This window comes from Periplaneta americana, chromosome 8, assembly GCF_040183065.1.
Source record: "Periplaneta americana isolate PAMFEO1 chromosome 8, P.americana_PAMFEO1_priV1, whole genome shotgun sequence".
NCBI classification, from domain to species: domain Eukaryota; kingdom Metazoa; phylum Arthropoda; class Insecta; order Blattodea; family Blattidae; genus Periplaneta; species Periplaneta americana.
In genome coordinates, this window is record NC_091124.1 from 130,977,129 (window position 1) to 130,999,287 (window position 22,159).

Genomic DNA, 22,159 nt, shown 5'->3' on the forward strand with positions numbered 1-22,159 from the left:
ATATACGGTACTCTACAATAAATTTCCTCTTATGTAATAAAGAAAATTTTCCAACTAACTCAGTCATACATAGTATAAATACCCGCAGAAGGAATGATTTTCATACGCCATCATCAAATTTATCATGCTTTCAAAGGGGAGTACGTTACATGGCGATAAAAATGTTCAATGGTCTTCCTGAAGATATTAAGAATCATAGCCAAAACCCTGCATTATTTAAGGTAAAACTAAAAAATTACTTAATATCTCACACTTTCTATTCTGTAGATGAATTCTTGACATTTCACAGTACTGTGTAAATATTATAATACTATTAAATGGTAAACATATTTCATTGTATAAAATACTAGCCGAAAGTACCCAGCGTTGCCCAGGTTTTCCTTTCTGCTTCTGTTTTCAAGTGAACTGGTTGTTAAATTTTCGGAAATTTCGGAAACCCAAGTATAGACAACCAAAGCGAATTGTTTTACTAAACTTTCCTCGCACATAAAGATGAATCTTTACTTAAATTCACTTACATGAATTAATACTCCTTAGCAAATGCCTGCCAGGTTTAACTAAATTTAAAACAATTGTAGATCAGGCACCGAAAAGAAAATATTTCATCATGTGCCTGACGTTCAACTTTGTTTTAAATTTATATATTTATTTGTTTTGTTTATTTATCTCTGCCAGTCAGTTACCGCTAAATTTCAAGTGCTTTATCTTAGTCGTGGCTGTCAATGTATTAGACACCATTAATTTTTCTGCTGTTTCCTTTCCTCCCTGCCACAAATGTGACGTTGTACAGAGGCAGAGAAAAAATAATTATAAGATCTGTACATTTAACTGAAGCTGTGCTGACATACATTTCACGTAATTTCATGTCTATGTATGCTTTCACTTGAACTTCAGAGACAGCTGATGGTAATTAGAGAATTCTCTTGTTCCCAGTCTGAATCGTTGGGGTGTCATCGTGAGCCTAAATTTATCTATCGGTCATACCAAAGAATCAATATATACGTATGTAATTCAATTTATATTGGAATATTTTTTACCCCTTGACAGCTGTACGCTCGCTTATATCATACCCGGCCTTTTTTTAAATATTACTTGAGATATTATATCTAACAAATTCGGAACATATTAAATATATTACTTTTTATTTTATATACAGAATGCAGATAGAGTATAATTTTGCAAGAAGTCATTATTCAGCATAAATAATAATATTCTGAAAGACATCCTATGTTATAGAAAATGAGGTGACCGTTCTTTCCACAACGCTTGACATACCACACTGGCAACCTGATTACATAGATAAAATTTCGCAATAACACATTATTGGACATGGGCAATAATATTTTGAAAGATATACATTTTAGAATTAAGTAGTATATCGAAATGATAGCCGTCCAAAACTTGGATTTAAAATATCGGCATCCCAATCAATTCAAATGAACAAAAATAAAGAAAACGTAAATTAATGTCTTATTTTCAGTGGGCTTACGTATATTCACATACATACATATATTCCAGAGTCCAGCCCTTTGGACGAACTTTTTCTCCTGTAATATTTAGTTTTTATATATGTGTAATTATAACGGTGAAAATTTTGTTAATCAAATAATTTTTTATTTATTTATTTATTTTTTTTTTCATAAGTGTATATTATTTTTGGGAGTGTTTTTTGTAAGTAATTTTATGAGGTTGTTATTGATATGCTGATAAATTATTTTCACATACATTAGGAACATGACAAAAGTCTCATTGATATGCATACAATTCGTTTTCCCATCTTTTGTATAAATGTGTATAATATATGTTTAAATGTGCTCACTTGAAAGCAAGTTACGCAGTTATTGACAATGTGAAGAACACGGAGATTTAAGTGAATGCCTGCAACTTTGAGCGACTATCCTTGAGCTTTATTTTACTACGGTCATTACGAATGCTAGTTGTACTGAAATGGCAGTTACTTAAAATCGAATAGCATGTTAATGGCTATCATAAGAATATGTGGGATAAAAACATCTTTTCCTTTCGTTTTGCCAGTTAATACTGTCACTTCTATTACGTTTGTCATGAGTTTTTTCACACCAATTCCTGTTCCATTGCATAATTCTTGTGGATCAATATTTCGCAATAGTACTATTGGTGATTCAATATTAAGTATTAAATTATGTGTTGGCAATCCTTGTGATTTCAAAGAATTAAGAATTCAGTTTGATAAAACACAGTCTGCTAACTATCTACAACTGTCTCGAGAAACACATAATACGGTTCTGGATTGCATAAGGATACTTATTGCATGAATTGTCTAGATTTTGGCCTTCATGATGTATCTACAATGTAATTTTATATCGTTTTGCTTTTTCCATGGCCTCATGAAAGTCGATGTTGAATACAACAGACAATAATAAAGAACAATTGACTATAGAAGATTGCATTTTAGTATTATACACTAGCTGAAAGTACCCGGCGTTGCGCGGGTTTTCCTTTCTGCTTCTATTTTTAATTGAACTGGTTATTAAATTTTCGGAAATCTCGAAAACCCAACTATAGACAACCATAACAAGTCTTTACTAAGCTTTCCTCGTCCATAAAGATGAATCTTTACTTAACTTCACTTACATGAATTAATGAACTCCTTAGCCAAATGTTTGCCAGAGTTAACTAAATTTAAAACAGTTGTAGATCAGGCACAGAGAAGAAAACATTTCATCATGTGCTTCACATTTAATTTTTTTTAAATTTATATATTTATTTGTTTTGTTTATTTATGTATTCTGGTGTAGATAAGGTCATTAGGCCTTCTCTTCCACACCGCCAGGAATACAAATAAAATATAGAAAAATCAAACTACAGTATAAACAAAGTAAAACCCAACGAAAATATATACAGGCTACAGTCACACAACCTTTAAATGAGTTAACATTGTCTTGAAGTTCAGCAAAACAAAAACACACCCTTCGATCTCTATATGCCCCCTTAGTGTTGTCTCAATGTTCTACGGATCTTACATTTTATCTCTGCCAGTCAGTTACCGCTAAATTTCAAGTGCCTTATCTTAGTCGTGGCTGTCAGTGTATTAAATAATTTTTCTGCCATCTCCTTTCCTCCCCACCACAAATGTGACGTTGTCCTGAGGCAGAGATAAAATAATTATGAGATCTGTACACTGATCTGAAGCTGTGCTGACATACATTTCACGTAATTTTATGTCTACCTGTGCTTTCACTTGAACTTCAGAGAGCTGACGGTAATTAGGGAATTCCCTTGTTCCCAGTGTGAATCCATTAGGGTGTCATTGTGAACCGAAATTTATCTGTCTATCGGTCGTACCAAGGAATCAATATATACATATATAATTCAGTTTATATTGGAAGATTTTTTACCCCTTAACAGCTGTACGTCCGCTTATATCATACCCGGGCTTTTTAAATATGACTCGAGATATTACATCTAACAAATTCAGAACATATTAAATATATTACTTTTTATTTTATATACAGACTGCAAGAGTATAATTTTGCAAGAAGTCAACATAAATAATAATATTCTGAAAGACATGTTATAGAAATGAAGTGACTGTTCTTTCCAAAGCACTTAACATTCTACACTGGCAACATGATTACACAGATAGAATTTCGCAATAACACATTATTGGATACGGACAATAATATTTTGAAAGATACGTATTTTAGAAATTAATATAGTGTTATTTTCAGTGGGCTTACGTATATTCACATACCGGTACTACATTAGGAACATGAGAAAAGTATCATTGATATGCATAAAATTCGTTTTTCCCTCTTTTGTATAAAGGTGTATATATGTTTAGGTGTGCTCACTCGAAAGCAAGTTACGCAGTTTATTTACAATGTGGAAAACACGGAGTTTTAAGTGAATTCCTGCAACTTTGAGCGACTTTCTTTGAGCTTTATTTTACTATGGTCATTACGAATGCTAGTCGCAGTGAAATGGCAGTTGCTTAAAATCGAATGGCATGTTACTGGCTACCATAAGAATATGTGGGATAAAATCATATTTTCTTTTCGTTTTGCCAGTTAATACTATCACTTCTGTTACGTTTGGTATGAGTTTTTTCACACCAATTCCTGTTCCATTGCATACTTTTTGTGGATCAATATTTCGCAATAGTACTATTGGTGATTCAATATTAAGTATTCAATTATGTGTTGACAATCCTTGCGATTTCAAAGAATTGAAGAATTCAGTTTGATAAAACAGTCTGCTCACTATCTACAACTATCTCGAGAAACACATAATACGGTTCTGGACTGCATAAGTATCTTACTTAATGCATGAACTGTCTAGATTTTGGCCTTCATGATGTATCTACAATGTTATTTTATATCGTTTTGCTTTTTCCATGGCCTCATGAAAGTCGATGTTGAATACAACAGACAATAATAAAGAACAATTGACTGTAGAAGATTGCATTTAATATTATACATTAATATTTGATCGTATATATTTTTATGTTTTTATCTTTTTAATTAATTTAACGTCTATTTGTCCGATTTTAATGTAGCCTATGTTCTTCTCTTGGTTATGAAGGTTAAATGTGCAAACTTTGACACAAATCGGTCAAAGTGTGTAGATTTGTATAGAGAACATACACACACACACACACACACACACACACACACACACATACATACATACATACATACATACATACATGCCCACATTCACTTTTATATATTAGATGAATGTTTGATCGTATTTATTTTTATTTTTTACTATTTTAATTAATTTAACGTCCATTTTAACAATTTTAATATAGCCTACGTTCTTCTCCTGGTTAAGAAGGTTAAATGTGCAAACTTTGGTACATATTGGTCAAAGCGTGTAGATTTGTATAGGGAACATACATACATACCCACATTCACTTTTATATATTAGATTATTGTTATTAAGGTATTAATTCTGTACATATTTCATATTTGCATTTTATATGTATTGCATTTTATTGTTAAACGTAAGAATTGGACATGTTCCTTATTCTATACTATAAAGCAAATGTAAGAATATTATGGAACGAATAAATCTACCTATGTATCACTGTCCTCTTTCTTTGAACCATACAGATACAATTCACTTTTTGATATTTTATTAATCAGTGTTTTGCTTACTTTGAAATTGAAACAGTCGCTTTTGCTATATACCTCTTGGTATGGAGAAGTCCAATTAATGATTCTGTGTTCAGACAGTTTCTCACATTAGTTTTCAATAAGTTGACTGCTCAAAATACTCTCTCTACATTCGCAGATGAGTGGGGAAGACAGAGTAAATCACAAATAAATTTCCCTAAAATTGGAAACATTACAGAACCATCACCATATTTGAGTTTTCTTACACTCTATCAGAAAGACTTCACACTGTTATCAAACATTTTCACAATATCTAAATTTCTTAAGATTTTCCACTCAGTATCCAACTGTTGCAACTCTGTATCCTTTACTAGATTTGGAAAAATACCTGCAATACTTACTATCGATGCTACAGTGCCAGACTTTACAGTTTGTGGATTCATGAAGTCTAAATATTTGATATTGTTGTTTTTAAGTGGGAATCTTTTAACAATCTGACAGCAGCCTTCAATGTAGAAATCCAAGCACCTAACTCTAAAGAGCTGCAATTGAGACTTTGTTACGGTTTCATCTATGAGAGGTTTGTTAACTGCAGCACTGAAGTACATATCCTCTACTTTAAGAAAATGTTTTGGATTTCTGAAATCAATATTTTCAATTGCAGTGCTTTTTAGATAAGCCCTATCCAAGAAACAATCAAATAAATTTCTGAGGAGGAGACCTACTTTATTGTAGAGATCGTTTATTTGGGACTCTCGGCCTGCATCTCCTTGTTCATATTATTGAAAAATGGGAGAACAAAATCTAGAGTTTTGAAAGTGGGTCATTTAACTTCAGAAGTATGTCGTCTGCAGCTAGTACATCATTATTACTCACAGCATCAATGAAATACAATTTCAGAGCCCCATATTGCTCTAAAGTCCTTTTAATCCTTCAGTACTCGCGTGGATTACAATAGTAATCCACTGATATTTAATCCTCTATTACGTCACTGCCTGCAGCACTGCGTAGTTGAGCGTCAATGCAATTTCTCGTCACAGTCTAAGTGAGGCATTACTGGTGTTTAGACGTATTTGTCGCAACTCTTTGGAAAGTTATACGAAGTTTTATAAAGTGATGCACAATTTTTCCGAGTGGATTACCATTGTAATCCACGCGAGTACTGACGTCAGTTTTTTGTTCAGGTAAGTGAAATAGTTTTTAATATGGTTATAAGTGATGCAATGCAGTAAGTTTATGAAAAAATGTGTGACATCGTTCCATCCTCTTTGCAGTTTGCTCCAATGGGTACGGAAACTACAAACAACATTTGCAAATGGCTGGATGAAGATATGGATGATGGCATTGAAAATGAAAGTGATGATGAAAGCAACAGGGGAGATCTTTAGAATTAAGTTCACGATTCTAATTCAGAACAAGACAATAATAATGATGATGATGATGATGATGATGGTGGTGATGATGAAAGACTAATGTCTATAAATGATGGAAACTGCTATACGGATAAAAAAAAAAGACTACAATTTGGCAGGAAGAACCAGTAGCTCAACGAGGGAGAAGACGAGCACAAAATATAGTGATTCATTTATCGAGCCCTAAAAGGGCTGCAAGAATTGCGCGGACCCACACAGAGAGTTTTGACTGCTTTATTGATCAGACAATAATCAATGTAATTGTAAGGGTACTAATATTTGTATTGAAAAAGTGAAGCGTAATTACGGACGTGACAGAGATTGCAAATTAACAAATGACGTAGAAATTGAGGCACTCTTGGGTATTTTGTATTTTGCTGGCACCTTGAAATCGGGAAGACTGAACTATGGGATAAATATGGCACAGGAATAGAGTCAATTTACCTGACAATGACCTACAATAGATTCTAATTTTTGTTACGATGTCTACTCTTTGATAACATTTATGACAAAAGGAAAGGAAAGAAATTTATGAATTGGCTGCTATACATGAAGTATTAGAGTTATTTGTTCAGAACTCACAAAAGTGCTGTAGTCCAAGCGAATATGTAACTATAGACGAGCAGTTGGTTGCATTCAGAGGACGATGTCCCATGAAGAGTATATATCTACTAAACCAACAAAATGTTGGATCAAAATTTTTGCTAAGGTGGATGTGAAAACATATTACACTCATAACTTGGAAATTTATGCTGGTATTCAACCAGACTGTCCATTTCACCGAAGTAACAGTGCACATGCAGTGGTGAAGAGGCTGGTTCATCCCATCAAAGGAACAGGAAGAAATGTGACCACCGATAACTGTTTCATGAGCATACCTCTGTGTTTAGATCTTCTAGAAAATGACAAAATTACACTTGTAGGAACATAGAAAGAAAACAAAAGAGAAATCCCTCCTCATTTCACAACTACTAAGACAGGCAAGTTAACAGTACATTGTTTGGATTCAATGAACGCTGCACAATTATTTCGTATGTACCAAAGAAAAAAAACACTGTTAGTATTATCAACCATGCATTATGATAAGGCAATGGATGAGGAAACGGGAGGCAGCTAGAAACATGAAATAATATCGTTTTATAATAGAACTAAATGTGCTGTGAATGTCTTGGAATAGTTATGCTCAGCCTATGATGTAAGCAGAAATTCACGACACTGGCCTCTATTTTCTTTGACTTACTAAACATGTAATTTGTTTGAACTGTATGGAAGAAATGCGTAGGCCTACTTAGATAATTGAATCAGATGTAGATTAGGCTATCATGTGCGTTAAATCTGAACTGCAAAAACATGTGTAAAATATTATATGTGAAGTGTGAATGATTGTTACATCCCTGAATTTTTTCATTGCTACACCCCTGAGTGATGTATTTAGTTATCAAATATGATGTAACAAAGGTCAGCAGTAGTGAACTTGCGTTTCCTGTGGGAGACTTTACATCAAGAGATCAGGTGACCTTCAAACAGCGAATGAGCAACAATTCTAGATAACCTACATAATTATGATTATAGTGAACTAACTCATAACTATGGTGCAACAATAAATTATGACTCATAGACACGTCCAGTGTGGAAACATTATGTAAACATGTCACTTGAATGCAATTTGTGTACTATAATACGTTTCATTATTAATATTTATATTTAATACGTTCCGTTATGCGTAACATATCCATTCTCATTACTGTAATAACTGAAAACAATATATTTCTTAACATTTAAATCTAATTGCAATGTTTAAACCATGTCTGCAAACAAAAACAAATGTGGATTACCATTGTAATCCAGGTGAGTACTGGCGTTACGAAATTTAACGCGAGTAACGAAGGGTTAACTACCATATGAACTGAGAGCCATCTTGTTTGGGCTGGATGCAAAATTCTGTGGATTTTCAATCACAGAAAGTTTGAAATTTAGCAAAATTCTCTTTTCGTTTAGGGCTAACATTAAAATAATTAAAAATATCCCTTGTTAAATCCTCCACAAATCTGGGCAATTTCTGGCATGCATATGATGCGCACAAGTAGAAAGAATGACAGATACATTTCATCACGAAAAGTGAAGGAACATCATTTAACAATAATGACTTCAAGGAATGATGAACCCCCATCATAACATTCGCTCCATCTGAAGTGAAGCCAATTAAATTGGTCCTATATGGAATATTGTGAGCGTTAAAGAGACTGACAATATCCTCATATAATGCTGACGTGTCTGTAGCAACCAACTTAATTAATGTTAGAAAGTTATCTCTTACATTCCCTGATGCATCATTATATCTTACTACTAAACATAGACGTTTTTTTTGTTGATGTCAGTTGATTCATCCACAATCAGCGAAAATTTAGAGTTCTTTAAGTCACTACACAGATTTGAAAAACTTTCCCATCCTATAACATTTGTTACAATGCCTCTGGATTTTGTTCTTCCACACGTTATCTTCTTTGCTATTTCGGAATCTGGACATATGGTCTTTACCAGTTGGCTTAGATCAGCGGTTCCCAAAGTGTGTTACGCGGAGCCCTTAGGGCTCCGCGAATGATTCTCAGGGGCTCCGTTCCGCGGAAGTTATGAAGATGACAAAAATTGCTAATTCCATCTAGTCTCTAGCGGGAAAACGGAAACTACTTCCATCAAGCGAAAAATACTTTCTGAGAAAGTAGTTTGCGTTCTTCTTGCTACATGGAAGCATTAATATTAGACCTACTCGTCACTGGAACTATCTCGAACTTTCTTGCTTGCCAAGTACTCAATGATTCTCGAAATTTATTTTATTTTTTATATACTGGGCAGGCAGCATTTGTTATTCGTGGTACATGGAATCTACAATCTATTGACTGTTACATTACCTCAAAAAATATATATACTGTATACCTGCATGTTAATTTGATAGCAGATGTGTTAGCTAAACTTTCGTTGAACTGGAACTGTGGCTTAATCCGGGCTCCCTAAGACCTAAGCGTCATTAGCCATCAACCAGTGCTCGGTCAAAGGGAGATAACAACAGCTATAACCTTACTTCAAAGAAGATAGTGCGAATTCCTGGGAATTGAGTTCGGAATATGTTGAACATGATCCTGTCTCAGAGTCTACGGTGCCTAATGTAGAGGTATTGAAAGTAACAAACGAAAATATTGTGATTTATATTTAATGATAAAACACATATGTTAGGTCAATAATAGTGTTCATTGAATTTTATGAAATACATTAAAGGTGATTTATATTTGGACATGGGATTCACTGAGTTTGCTGATGAACATACACAGTGTGTGATGTGTAACAAAGTTTTTCCCAATAGTTCTATGTTCCCTGCCAAGCTTAGACGGCATTTCTCAATTAAAAAATTCACAAATAAAACTGCAGACTACTTCGAAAGAAAAAGTGACGAACTCCATGCAGTTCAGACAAAATTTTACCTCGTGTAAAAACAAACAACGAGAAAGCACTGAAAACGTCGTGGTTAGTCATTACCAGACTCTTGGTGGTAAACCTCACCCTTGCTGAAACTCTTATGAAACCACTATTAGTGAAGGTAGTGAAGTGCATGGTGGACGAGAAAACTGCAAACTTGATTTCCAGTGTGTCCTTATCAAATAACACTGCATAATCGAATCCAGAATCTATGAAAAGATGTAAAAAATATCATGATTTCCCATATCAGTTAAATGAAATTTTTGTTACAACTTGACAAATCCACGGTATTTGCCGGATTAGCTATGTTAATGATGTTTGTGCGGTATGAATTTTCAGGTTTTTTCATGAAATATTTTGTTCTGCAGCCATTGCCTCCTCTACAAGCGGTAATGAAATTTTTTCTTCTTCATTGAAAACTCGATGCCATGGGACAATTGCATTGACGTGTGCACAGATGGAGCAAAGGCCATGGTAGGTCCTGTTGCTGGCGCCGTTACAAGCATCAAGAAAGTTTTAAAAATTGAACAAGTAGTCACTGTGTACTACACCAACACGCCCTCGCAATGAAAAAATGCCAGCGTTATTAAAGCAGGTACTAGACAACGCCGTCAAAATTATCAACTTTGTTAAGGCACGACCTTCGCAGTGTAGACTACTTAAAATCCTGTGTGAAGATATGGGTAGTATACACAAGTCATTGTTAGTAATATTACACACAGAAGTGCGATGGTTGCCGCGCGGTAAAGCGTTGTCCCGATTACATGAACTTTGAACGGAAGTTTCTTCACTTTTGAATTACCAGAACAGTTTGCTAGCAGAATATTTGAATGATCAGGAATGGTTGTACAAATTATGTTACTTGGCAGACATTTTTCAAAAATGAATTCAGCACATTGCCTACATATAAGATAAACGGAAGACTATATTCGATGCTGATGACGAAATTGTCGCACTGAAGAAAAAGATAGCGTTCTACATAGAAAGCATCGACAATAAGGATCTTACATTTCTCATTGACTTCAAACTTTATAGAAGAAAATAATATAACAATGAATGTCTCATTCATAGCAGTAATGAAAGAACACCTTGACAATTTGCTTCAAAATATGAATTCATACTTTCCAAGGGACACTCAGGAATCAATTCTAAAGAAATATGAGTGGATTGTAGATCCATTTCCAGTGGTCAAAACCAGCAGCTCTCACTGCTTCAGATATGAGGTCCTTATAGACATGGTTTCGAACAGCCACTGTCAGGCATAATTTAAAATCAAACCATTTCCCGAATTTTGGGTTAAGTTAAGGGAAGATCTTTTGATATTAAGTTCAAAAGCTAAATTTCTCTCACTGCCTTTTGATACTGTGTACCTCAGTGAAACGACCTTTTCGAGGTACATGGCTACAAAAACAAAATATTTAACTTGTTTGGACACAGAAGATGATATACGTCTTCAACTGAATTCTATGACACCGGACATTGACAAACTCTGTCGCAAGAAACGGCACATTCTTCACATTAACTTCGGGTGTACATGTAACATTTAAACATTTCTTGGGGGCTCCACGAGAAACTTTTGCTTCAAAAAGGGCTCCATGGCTGAAAAAGTTTGGGAACCGCTGGGCTTAGATGATCCATTGTTAGGAATGCTAAACTATGTTCTGCTGCAAATGCCGCCAAATGGATTTCAGCTGAAATAATGAAAAATATGCCTAATCAAAATTACGGTACCCTATATAAAATATCCGCCTATAGCAGATGCGAATTCTGTAAACAGGCAACAAGTATCGAAAATATGTCCATGAGTTGCAGACATACAGGGACAGCATACACAACAGTCATGTCACGTTTTGCTGGTGGCCTATAACTAATTATTATAAATATTATGTTCCATTCCATATTATATTAAATTTTATGCAACCTATTTCTGTATATCCTTTAACTGTTATTTTGACCTTTATTTTAACCGAACATATAAAAATAGAATAATTAAGTTATTGCTTTATTTAAAAATGATTTACCTTCTTTAGCGCTCTCTTCTAATTTCTTGTTTCTGTCCATGTCCGGGAACATTGATGTGATTGTTGGTTGTCGAGCTACGGACTTCTGCAATTCCTGATGAGCTTTTGATGCACTGTGTTTCATAAGGACATCTTTACCGGAATCTATTTTAATGTCTTTATCACAACATTTGGAATAGCCATAATATTTCCCTTTTCTGCTTGGTTTTAACCACCTCTTAAAATCAGGAATATTTTCCCATTCTCCTTTATAGGACTGGACATACTTTAATTTCTTCCACGAATTACTAGGCCTAGCTGATGCTTGGGAAAAATCACTATCCGAGTCACTGTCACCCATTCCGATTTCCACTTCCTTCACCTGACCTGAAATTTTTAGTACCTAATGTGATGTGATTATGAATGGCTGAATGAAAACGATTATTGGACTACAGAAACAGAAGGTTGGCTTATCTGCACATTAAAATAACAGTTGTTCATTGTTGATGAGGAGCGAGAAAGGGAAATATCGAAGAGTCGAAGACAGAGATTTATATTTCCATTGTTAGAAGGCAATTAATTAAAGAAACTTGTCACTTTCGCATTCGCTTAATTTTTATTGTACTCATTGTTGACAATGCTTTGTCGATGTTATGTATAGAATACTTTCTAAGCTATCATATCTGACATTGGGTCTGTAATAAAGATTAAAATTAAGAAAGTTGGAAAATAAATAATCGGTAGAAATTAAAATTTTTCGGTAGATAATGTGATTTCGGTAGATCTACCGAAAAATTGGTAAGGTTGGCAGCACTGGCTAGAGATTGGAGCTAACTTCCGGTTTGCATCACAAAGAGCTTATTCCAAATCTCAACGCTGAGCAATGTGATGGCATCACCGTGTTCCGAATTTCACCGATGGCGTCACTGATGCTCCACCAGTGTCGCACTGGTGCCATCAGCTTGCAGAGGTGATGGCAGTCTCCATCAGTGAATCTAATTGGTTCTTGTATAGGGCGGAAATTAGCAGATGAATGACATCGTGCACTGTTGTGTCATGGCGGTGTGTTCTGCTTTAGTTCTGCTGTATTGTTTGTAACGAACACAACGTAAAAACAAAATGTTAATGGCTTATGAGAGAACATGTCAACAGACCAGTTATTACTACTGGTTCAAGAAATAAATTGTTTATTCTCTCTTTTCTTTGAACGAGATGGCAGTATGGAAATTTCGCAAAATTTTGCTAGCGTAGCACAGACAACTTATACAGTCGGCATGACACCCATCGATCCTTCCAGGAGTTTTGATCCTACTTCGCTGCAGCGTGACGTCATTGTTGTCCACCGGTCCGGTGAGATTGGGAATATGCTTTAAGTCTTTCGTGTGTCGGCTGTCCAAACACCAGTGCAACAACACATTTGCCATTCAGCATTTCCCCTTGCCTCTCAGACCCCAAGCAAGTCCAGAAGCTGGCGAGGAGAAATTGAACCTTGGAACACAGTATAGAGAACATACTCTTCTTATACTGTGCTTGGAAGCTTACAAACATGTAGGTATTCATCTCTGCTGTTCAAAGGTTTTCATATGACAAAAATACATCAGAGCTGCAAGTATACTTATTAAAGATGAGCAAGAAACAAAGAATGATAGTGTAAATCATAATTATTTAAACAATTAAATTGTTTTTCCTTGTTTTCCCTGAAGGTTCTCAGAACCACTGAATGCATAGGACGCACTGCCACTGCTAAATATTCATTCATTCTTAGATAACTTGTACACTTTGTAGGCCTAAAATATTTTGTATAATGTAATGTAATACAGATTTATATGTTATAACTGAGTTTTGTTATTTTTTTATTTTATGCATAGTATTATATTTTCACTGTTATAATAATTCTAGCATCCTTTATGGAAATGAAGGATTCATTTGAGGGAGATTTATAATTTATGGGAAGAGGATAGGAGGAATGTGTATCTGTGACAAATGATAGCAGTGATGCTGAATCTGACAGTGAATGAGGTAAGACTAGTGTTAATAATAACAAAGTGTCTTGTCTTATTGTCGCTGTATTCATTGTTACACGTTATCATCTGTTTATACAACTGCAGCTAACTATCGATCGTCTTAAATGCGATGCAATCGATATATAAATTAGTTGCGGCCCATATATTACATATTCTATCGATTATTTCAGCATTCGAGCTGGCGTACCTTTATACGTGTTTTTTTTTTTTCAATTACATTTTTTCTCGCATAAAGGACTCACTCTAGTTTTTTGTTATAGAAATCCAAAAGAAAGTGCGTCTATTATGCAGTAAATACGGTAATTTGTTCAATTTTATACAGGATCCGGCAGAATATCTCCCCAATTTGAACTGGCCGCCATACATGTTTCTTGATACTTACGCTTTAGTGGCATATATCCTTGAGCAGCAAAAGCCATGCCATTTCAGTTACCATCATGGCATAGATCATCGTGCATTTTGTTGAGCATTTTTTAAAAAACGGTAACTGTGATTGCAATGCTGTGCCTGCTATTTTAGAGTAGGTCGAAACGAAAGAATTCCTGATAAGAAAACCCTACTGATATGGGTGAGAAATGTCAGACAAAAGGTTCAATTTTCAAACAGAAGTCGTCCAGTAGATTCACAACGTTTGGGCTCCTGAGAATATCGCAGCAATGAGGTATGCTGTTACCACATCTCCACGACATTCAGCATTAAACATGCTCTGGTATTGGGAATATCTGATCGGAATGTCAGACGAATCTTACATCTAGACTTCAAATTCCATCCCTGTAAAGTTATAGTGGTTCTGGAACATCAGTACCGTCACTGGCTCAACCACCAAGATGCTTGCGAGACCATATTGGAAAATGTTCCAGGTAATGCTGTTGTACTCAGTAATGACTAAGCTCATTTTCATTTGTTGGGCTGCGTCAAAACAAAACATTCCATACTGGTCTCCAGAAAACCCTCGAGAAATGCATCAGCGACCTCTCCACAGCAAGCATGTTACTGTTTGGTGTGCTGTTGCACAATTTGGAATAATAGAGCCATAGTTTTTTGAGAAAGAAGGACGCACAGTCACTGTTTCAGGATGTACAATTTGTGAGGGCAACCATTTGGATGATATTATCTTTAAAATAAAGTGATGTCAAAATGGCAAACATTCTTCTGTAAGATGGTAAAATAAAATTTTGAATAGGATCTATGGTGGTCTTGTTATTTATGTTTATAATCGGGGAGATCATTCTGCTGGACCCTGTATCTAAATCTTCTTCTGCACAGTACGATAAATTAAAACCTAAATAATTAAAAGGAGGGGCAGCCGGTGATAAAAATATCGAGTGTGCTACAGGTTAATTGGACACATACATAAAATGTAACATGCAACTAATCTAATGTCAAAAATTAAGTTCATATTACGCTACTTCCTACTGCAGAACTTCTCTATTATCCTTTTATGCCAGACACAATCTTCTTCTCAATTGATACCATAGCAAGTACAGTGTTGCGTTCCTGGGACACGGCGTTCCTTAAGAACATATCCAACTATTGTCATATTCTATCCTGTGAAATTTTCTGTTGTTTGCACAGTTTTTCCCATCTTTTGTTTTCTGATTTATAATCAAATTAAGTGTAGGCCTTTCGAACTGTTTCACTTCAATAATTAATAATAATAATAATAATAATAATAATAATAATAATAATAATAATAATATCTGCTATAATGTAAGACATTAATACTATTCAACTTGAATTCTCAGAGAGGAGAAAGTATATCTACAAATTATATACAATGCAGTCACTTTTAAATATTCTTTATTTTTAAATTTCATTGTAAGTTCAGCATCAGCCCGTAGAATTGCTGGCAGATCAAGAACATTTCACTCACTACTACTGATGTTTCCAACCAACCCCAGATTCAGGGTTCTACTGGAAAAATAGCGCACTGCTGACCAGTTTCTCGTGCTAATGCTGGGAGAATATGTCATTCGCTTAAGGGTATTTTAACCTCCGCCAACATTCAAAGTGTGCAGCTCTTGCTACAGTGCAACTCAGCATACTGCATAATTGTTTGCAACCTAATGCTATCTGAAAAATGAGCAGATTCGTAATGTTTTTGCAGCATAATATTACTCGCATCATTAACAACATTTATTTTAACAAAATTACAGGTGTGCTATAGCACAATAGAATATTAGGACGAGCCGCTCCTGATTAAAATTAGATACTTGTTCAATAATTTCACTGTTTATAACTATCTTACATTGTTCGTAATTTTTTCTCTTGAATGCTATGGATTTTGTTTTAGCAGTTGAAATCTTCAAATTAAATTCCTCTATTACTTCTTTGATGTTGCTACCTGCTTTTTGAAGTCCAACTTCTGCTTTTTAAAAAATCACCTGCTCATCTGCAGATTCCCTGTTCTCTACTACGAACATTGTTCAAAAAGTAATGCCCCACATTTTTTTTCTCTCAGCCATTAACAAAGATAGAAAAGTGCACATTTGAGGGATTGAAATCTGATGTTTCTCCCGCGTGTGTACAAAGTTGCAAGTCATTCTGACAAATGTAGTTTACTGTTAAAATGGCGTCTGTTGCAGACTCTCATTACAAGCAGCAAACAGTAGTTTATTTTTGGTTTTCGAAAACGAAAGTATGGTGAATATTCATAAACGTTAGTGTGCAGGGTATGGTAGTCGTGCAGTTGACAGGAGCACTTTTGAGTGGTGGGCTCAGAGAGTTCTGGTGTCAAGAAATGCAAAAACTGATCTTCGACATCTGCCGCATGCTGGATGACCTATCATAGCCAACACTCCAGACGGATGTCATTATTCATGTGGATCGCCATATCACAACATGACAAATGGCCCTACAGCTGTCGGTAAGCATTGAGAGTGCTTGTTTAATTATTGAGGCTCTCGGTTATTTAAGTCTGTTCAAATTGGGTACAATGAAGTCTCACAAGCTGCAGAGCAAAGCCATTTCTTCTGAATTGTTAGAGCACTTTGAAATCGAAAGGGAGGCCTTTTTGTCCTGGATTGTGACAGGTGACGAAACTTGGTGCATCATTTTGAACTGGAGACAAAAAGGCAATGGAGTGGCATCATCCTCATTCGCCCAGAAAAAAAAATTTAAGACGCTCTCTCAGCAGGAAAAGTCATGGTTACTTCTTTTGGGATTGTGAAGGAGCCATTCTTGTGGATGTGACGTCAAGAGGAGTAACCATTAACTCAAGAGGCAGACATCAACATCCTGAACAAGCTCAAAAAACACTTCTGGCAAGTTTGGCCTGGCAAGAATTCAGCAGAAATGTTGCTCCAGGAAGATAACTCTGCAAACCTGGGAACACATCACCAAAATGGGTTGGACCATGCTGGTCCGCCTACCATACAGCCCAGATCTGCACCATTAAACTTCATCTTTGGGTCTCTTAAAGAAGCTTTGTGTGGAACTCATTTTGAAAGTGACGACAGCATAACTGATGCAGTGAGGAAATGGTTACACATGCAGGACAAGAGCTGGTACTGATAAGGAAAACATGCACTTGTTCCATGCTGGCATCAGTGGTGTAGCGTCAGGGGAGACTTTGAGACTGAGTCTACTGACCGAAAAATATAAATAAATAAACTACGATAGTGTCCAACTTCTGTGCCATGTGATTAGGCAGTCTTGAAATTATTTGATGCGGCAGAACAGTCGAGTAAAGACTGGAACCTTCCTAGTCTCATGCAAGTGTGAGTTATATAGCTTTTTCCATTGAATTTTAACCTGCCCGCTGAAGGAAGACTGGGTTTATTTATTTTCCTTAAATGTGGCATAAGACGCAGTGTCTGAGACTGAATGTTATTTTTGAGGGTTTAGTCTTTAACTACCTGCTCTCTTGAAGTGATAATGAGGGTGGGAAACGGTCGGCTGAATACGCCAATATCCCTCACTCAATGACCAAGTTTCAACTGTTAAATAAATATTCCTATTTTAATTGTTTTGGAAGTTTTCTATTGATTTGGTTGATATTGACTAAAAATGCAGTTTTCGACACTGTTTTAGGAAAGAAAGTGCGAATTAAAAAGTAAAAGACCAACCCCTAAACTTGACATTATCTTGCATTAGAAGAGACAAAAGCGGACGTTTCAAACATCGTGATATGACAAATGTAATTGGTTAACCGGCAGTCATACTCAAAATAAATTGTATTGGTTTGTACAGTAGGTCTATTGTTTGGGGGCAAAAAAGTGGAGTGAAGAAGGAATACAAAGTGTAAAGAAAGTAACGGAAAGCATGCAAACATGAAGGGTCTAAAAGACATACTCATAATAGGAAATCGTTTCAACTACTGGGTAGGGGTACACGAACTGAACATGTTTTATCTGAAGCTGCACATTTGTCTGCCGTTAAACACAATGAAAAAGTGTCTGCTCATCGCAAAATATTGGGTCGTCTTGTTCAAGCTGTAAATTTCTTAGGAAAATAAGAACTAGCTTTCAGGGGAAACAGAGAAAGGTTGGAGTCAAAGAATAAGGGTAATTTTTTAGAATTGTTAGATTATACTGCACAAGAAGAACAATTTATGAAGGATCACTTATCTTCTTCTTTTTCAAAGGCATTTCGCCAGATATCCAGAACGAACTGATTAAGATTATCACGTCAGTTCTAAATGAACAGATTCAGAGATAAATTAAAGAAGCTTGCATGAGATATCCAATGTTTCGTCCACTTGTACAGCTAGGCCTACAATTATTAGGACTGGGTATATCATGATTTAAAAAAAAAGATTAACTTGTTTCAAATTAATAGAATGTGGTAGGTACTCACTTATATTCTATATACTGCTTCTAGTTTGTACCATAAATCAAACAAAAATTGAGTGTCGATAACTTTTTAATATAGTCTACTCAGACCATATTGCCATGCTACGCCACTGGCTGGCATAAGGCTGTACATCATGATGGAGACTGTAGAAAAATAGTGTGGGAAGAAGAAACGTTAATTTACATTGCCACCAAACTGCAACAATTTTCATTAAATATATTCTGAGGAAAAAATATGTGGGGCATTTTACCCCTGTCATATTTTAATATGGCGTCATATTCAGTTATGTCATGTAATTGTAATTGTAATATTGTAAAATGTTGACATGTTCCACATCTTAAAGCTTCATTGCTCATGTAAGATCTATGGAATAAAATAAATGAATGAATGAATGAATGAATGAATGACGGTGCACACACAGATCTTCTAAATAAATAAGTTATGTGTATGTATATGAGTCATTAGTTGTTTGTTAGTTGTGAAATAAACAAGTTGACTTATAGTCCTACCTGTACTTAAAAACTCCACATTGTGTCAGGAAAAAATAAACTTATTTTTTGTCATAATAAAGAAGATTTACTACTTTTATTCAAGTGAAAATACAAATAAATATGTTAGAGATATAAAGGCCTATAGCCAGTAGTATGAACATAAAACTCTTAAGTAAAAACATACTGTATTTCTTTCATTTTCTAAACAGAATGATTTAATATCCTCCCTTAAGATATGTTTTACTGTAGAGAAAGTAACATGCTGTTGACACAAACATGTTCTGAGTTGCTCAACCTATCACAGAAAGTCAAGATATACATTACAACTTGCATGCCTAACACTGAGTGCCTCCACCGCCACGGTCTGCAGAGTCCTGGGACTGATTCAGGAATGCTACATTGGAAGCCTTGATGCGAGCAGCAGCTGTTGCAGCCATTGAAGGGCAAGGTGAGATGCAAGGAGTTGAACAGTGACTGTTGCTGAGATCACACTGGTCCAAGAGCTTCAGCAATTCTTCTGCATTTGGTCCTCCTGACATTTGCGAAGCTGTGAAACAGAGGAAAACAAAAACTTGATCACAGCTGTCGTTTAAAATATGTTTTCTGAGGAAATGTGCTTTCTTATTCCTCTTACCATCCTGCAAGGTTAGCTAAAATGAAGTCAGCAGCTATTTGTGAACATCTGGACTCGAAATTGTATAACAGTGAATAGGAGTAGACATTCTAAGCCCATTAAGTTAATAACAGACCTCCTGCAGTGGCTGAGTGGTCAGACCTCGAGCCTGTCACACAGGCGACCTGGGTTTGAGTCCTGGTCTAGACTGGGATTTTTCATTAAATCCATAGTGACACTTGTGATGGACAAGGTCGCAGTTGAGGTTTTTCTCGGGGTTCTCTCGTTTTTCCCCATATTAGGCATCTACATAATTCCGTCACCATCTCATCATTCCATAGCACTTCCTGATAGCTGGCTGGTGATGAATTTATTTTATTTTATTGGGTTATTTTACGATGCTGTATCAACATCTTAGGTTATTTAGCGTCTGAATGATATGAAGGTGATAATGCAGGTGAAATGAGTCCGGGGTCCAGCACTGATAGTTACCCAGCATTTGCTCATATTAGGTTGAGGGAAAACCCTGGAAAAAACCTCAACCAGGTAACTTGCCCCGACCGGGATTAGAACCCGGGCCACCTGGTTTCGCAGCCAGACGTGCTGACCATTACTCCACAGGTGTGGACTCTGGTGATGAATGGAGGGGGCTGGCCTAGGGACGATTGGGGTGGCTTGCTCAAAACCTTGGTATGCAGCAAACCTTAGTACAATTAGTCGGTGTGGATTTGGGGATGCGCATAGGTTGAGGGTTAGTGCAACAAGTCAGAATAGGTCACAGTGCTGGATCACAGTGACCATTCCATAATAACTAGACCACTATGCTCAGCTATTGCTCACACAAATTTTAGTAGGTACTGTTGTATATTGTAACTATGGAGACAATAATGACTGGAATGTGCGCCTGTAGTGTGCAAAGTTCCACTTTTGCTCACAGTGACTCTAGCATCTTACATCAAGGTAGCCGCAAAATAATTTTTTGGGCAGGAGTCCAGGCTACTTCACGCAATGATATTTGACCCAAAATTCACACAAGAACACTGGTTCTGAAATACTCGTCCAATGGGATTACACCCAACGGCTTTCATTCTTACCATCACCCAGAATAAATTCGCCCATTGTGATTACATGGGGGCAGATGTTGACCTAAAAATTTACTTAAAATTATCAATAAAATGCCCTTAAAGTAATGGAAAAATGACATAAAATTGAAAGAAAATGACATTTAAATATTATTCAAAGTACTTGCACCACAACTTCTTAAAAATCATCATCTTGTTTCAATGACTGTACTGCATATCTCAGAGAGAGAAGACAATTTCCTGGAATTTGACTAAGATAATGGAATAGGGCATGAAACAAAATGAAGGTTTTAAGGAAAAACCAGAGATTTTAATGAGGGTTTAAGTGTGTTTCAATCAGGGATGGTCCATGGTCAGTGCCTTCATTCTTCGTCTCCTCCTCCTTCCACTCTTCACTTTCGTTACCAGACCTTCCAGATGAGGGAGTGTGAATAACAAAACAAATTGTATCGATAATGATGATAGAGATGTCTTTGTAAGCTTATGAGACTGCAGCATTCTCTGTCGTCCGAATTATGAAATTATAAATTATATCTTATTATTATTGTTGCAAAAATATAAAAAGACTTTTACAGCAAGTCATTAAAACATGCGGAAAGCTTGGAACTGACAAGCAAACATTCTCATGGGGGCAGATAAGTTATTTTGTTTCTTCCACTATATTAATAATGTTCAAATAAGTGCTTATACAAATTCTGGCCCTCGAGCGCAATTACAAGGGCTGTAAAAAATAAGTTTCCCTGGTACCATTTACAGAAAGAAAACACAATTTCATGGAAACATTTACTGGAACAGATACAGCAATTTTTAAACTATCTTTCAACATATTTTCCACCGGAATTGAGATATTTGTCATATCGTGAGATCAACTTTTATATCCCTGTCGTATGAGTCTGCCCCTCGGATCGGACAGTGTGTGACAGCCGTCTGCCTTATCTGTCGATCCAATGGGATGACAAATGTCTCAATTCAAATGGGGAATACGTTGAAAAATAGCTCAACACTTGCTGTATCTGTTCCAATAAATTTTTCCAATGAAATTGTGTTTTCTTTCTGTAAATGACCCCTGAGAAATAATTTTTTTAAAGCCCTCGTAATTGTACTCAATTGGTCAAAATTTGTATATGCACTTGTTTTGACATTATTAATCAATCAATCATTCCAGTGTCCTAA

The 22,159-nt window shown here is 35.7% G+C and overlaps 1 protein-coding gene across 3 annotated transcripts in view; it reads right to left on the bottom strand.

Moving 5' to 3' along the window:
- Positions 1 to 19,350: 19,350 nt before the first annotated feature.
- The window catches only part of LOC138705047 (BTB/POZ domain-containing protein KCTD3), a 139,761-nt gene continuing 136,952 nt past the window's right edge, over positions 19,351 to 22,159 (bottom strand). For all 3 annotated transcript variants that reach the window (XM_069833620.1, XM_069833619.1, XM_069833618.1), the window contains one exon: positions 19,351 to 19,838. In XM_069833620.1, the coding sequence (XP_069689721.1) occupies positions 19,627 to 19,838 (212 nt within the window). In that variant the 3' untranslated portion in view covers positions 19,351 to 19,626. The remainder of the gene's footprint in view (positions 19,839 to 22,159) is intronic.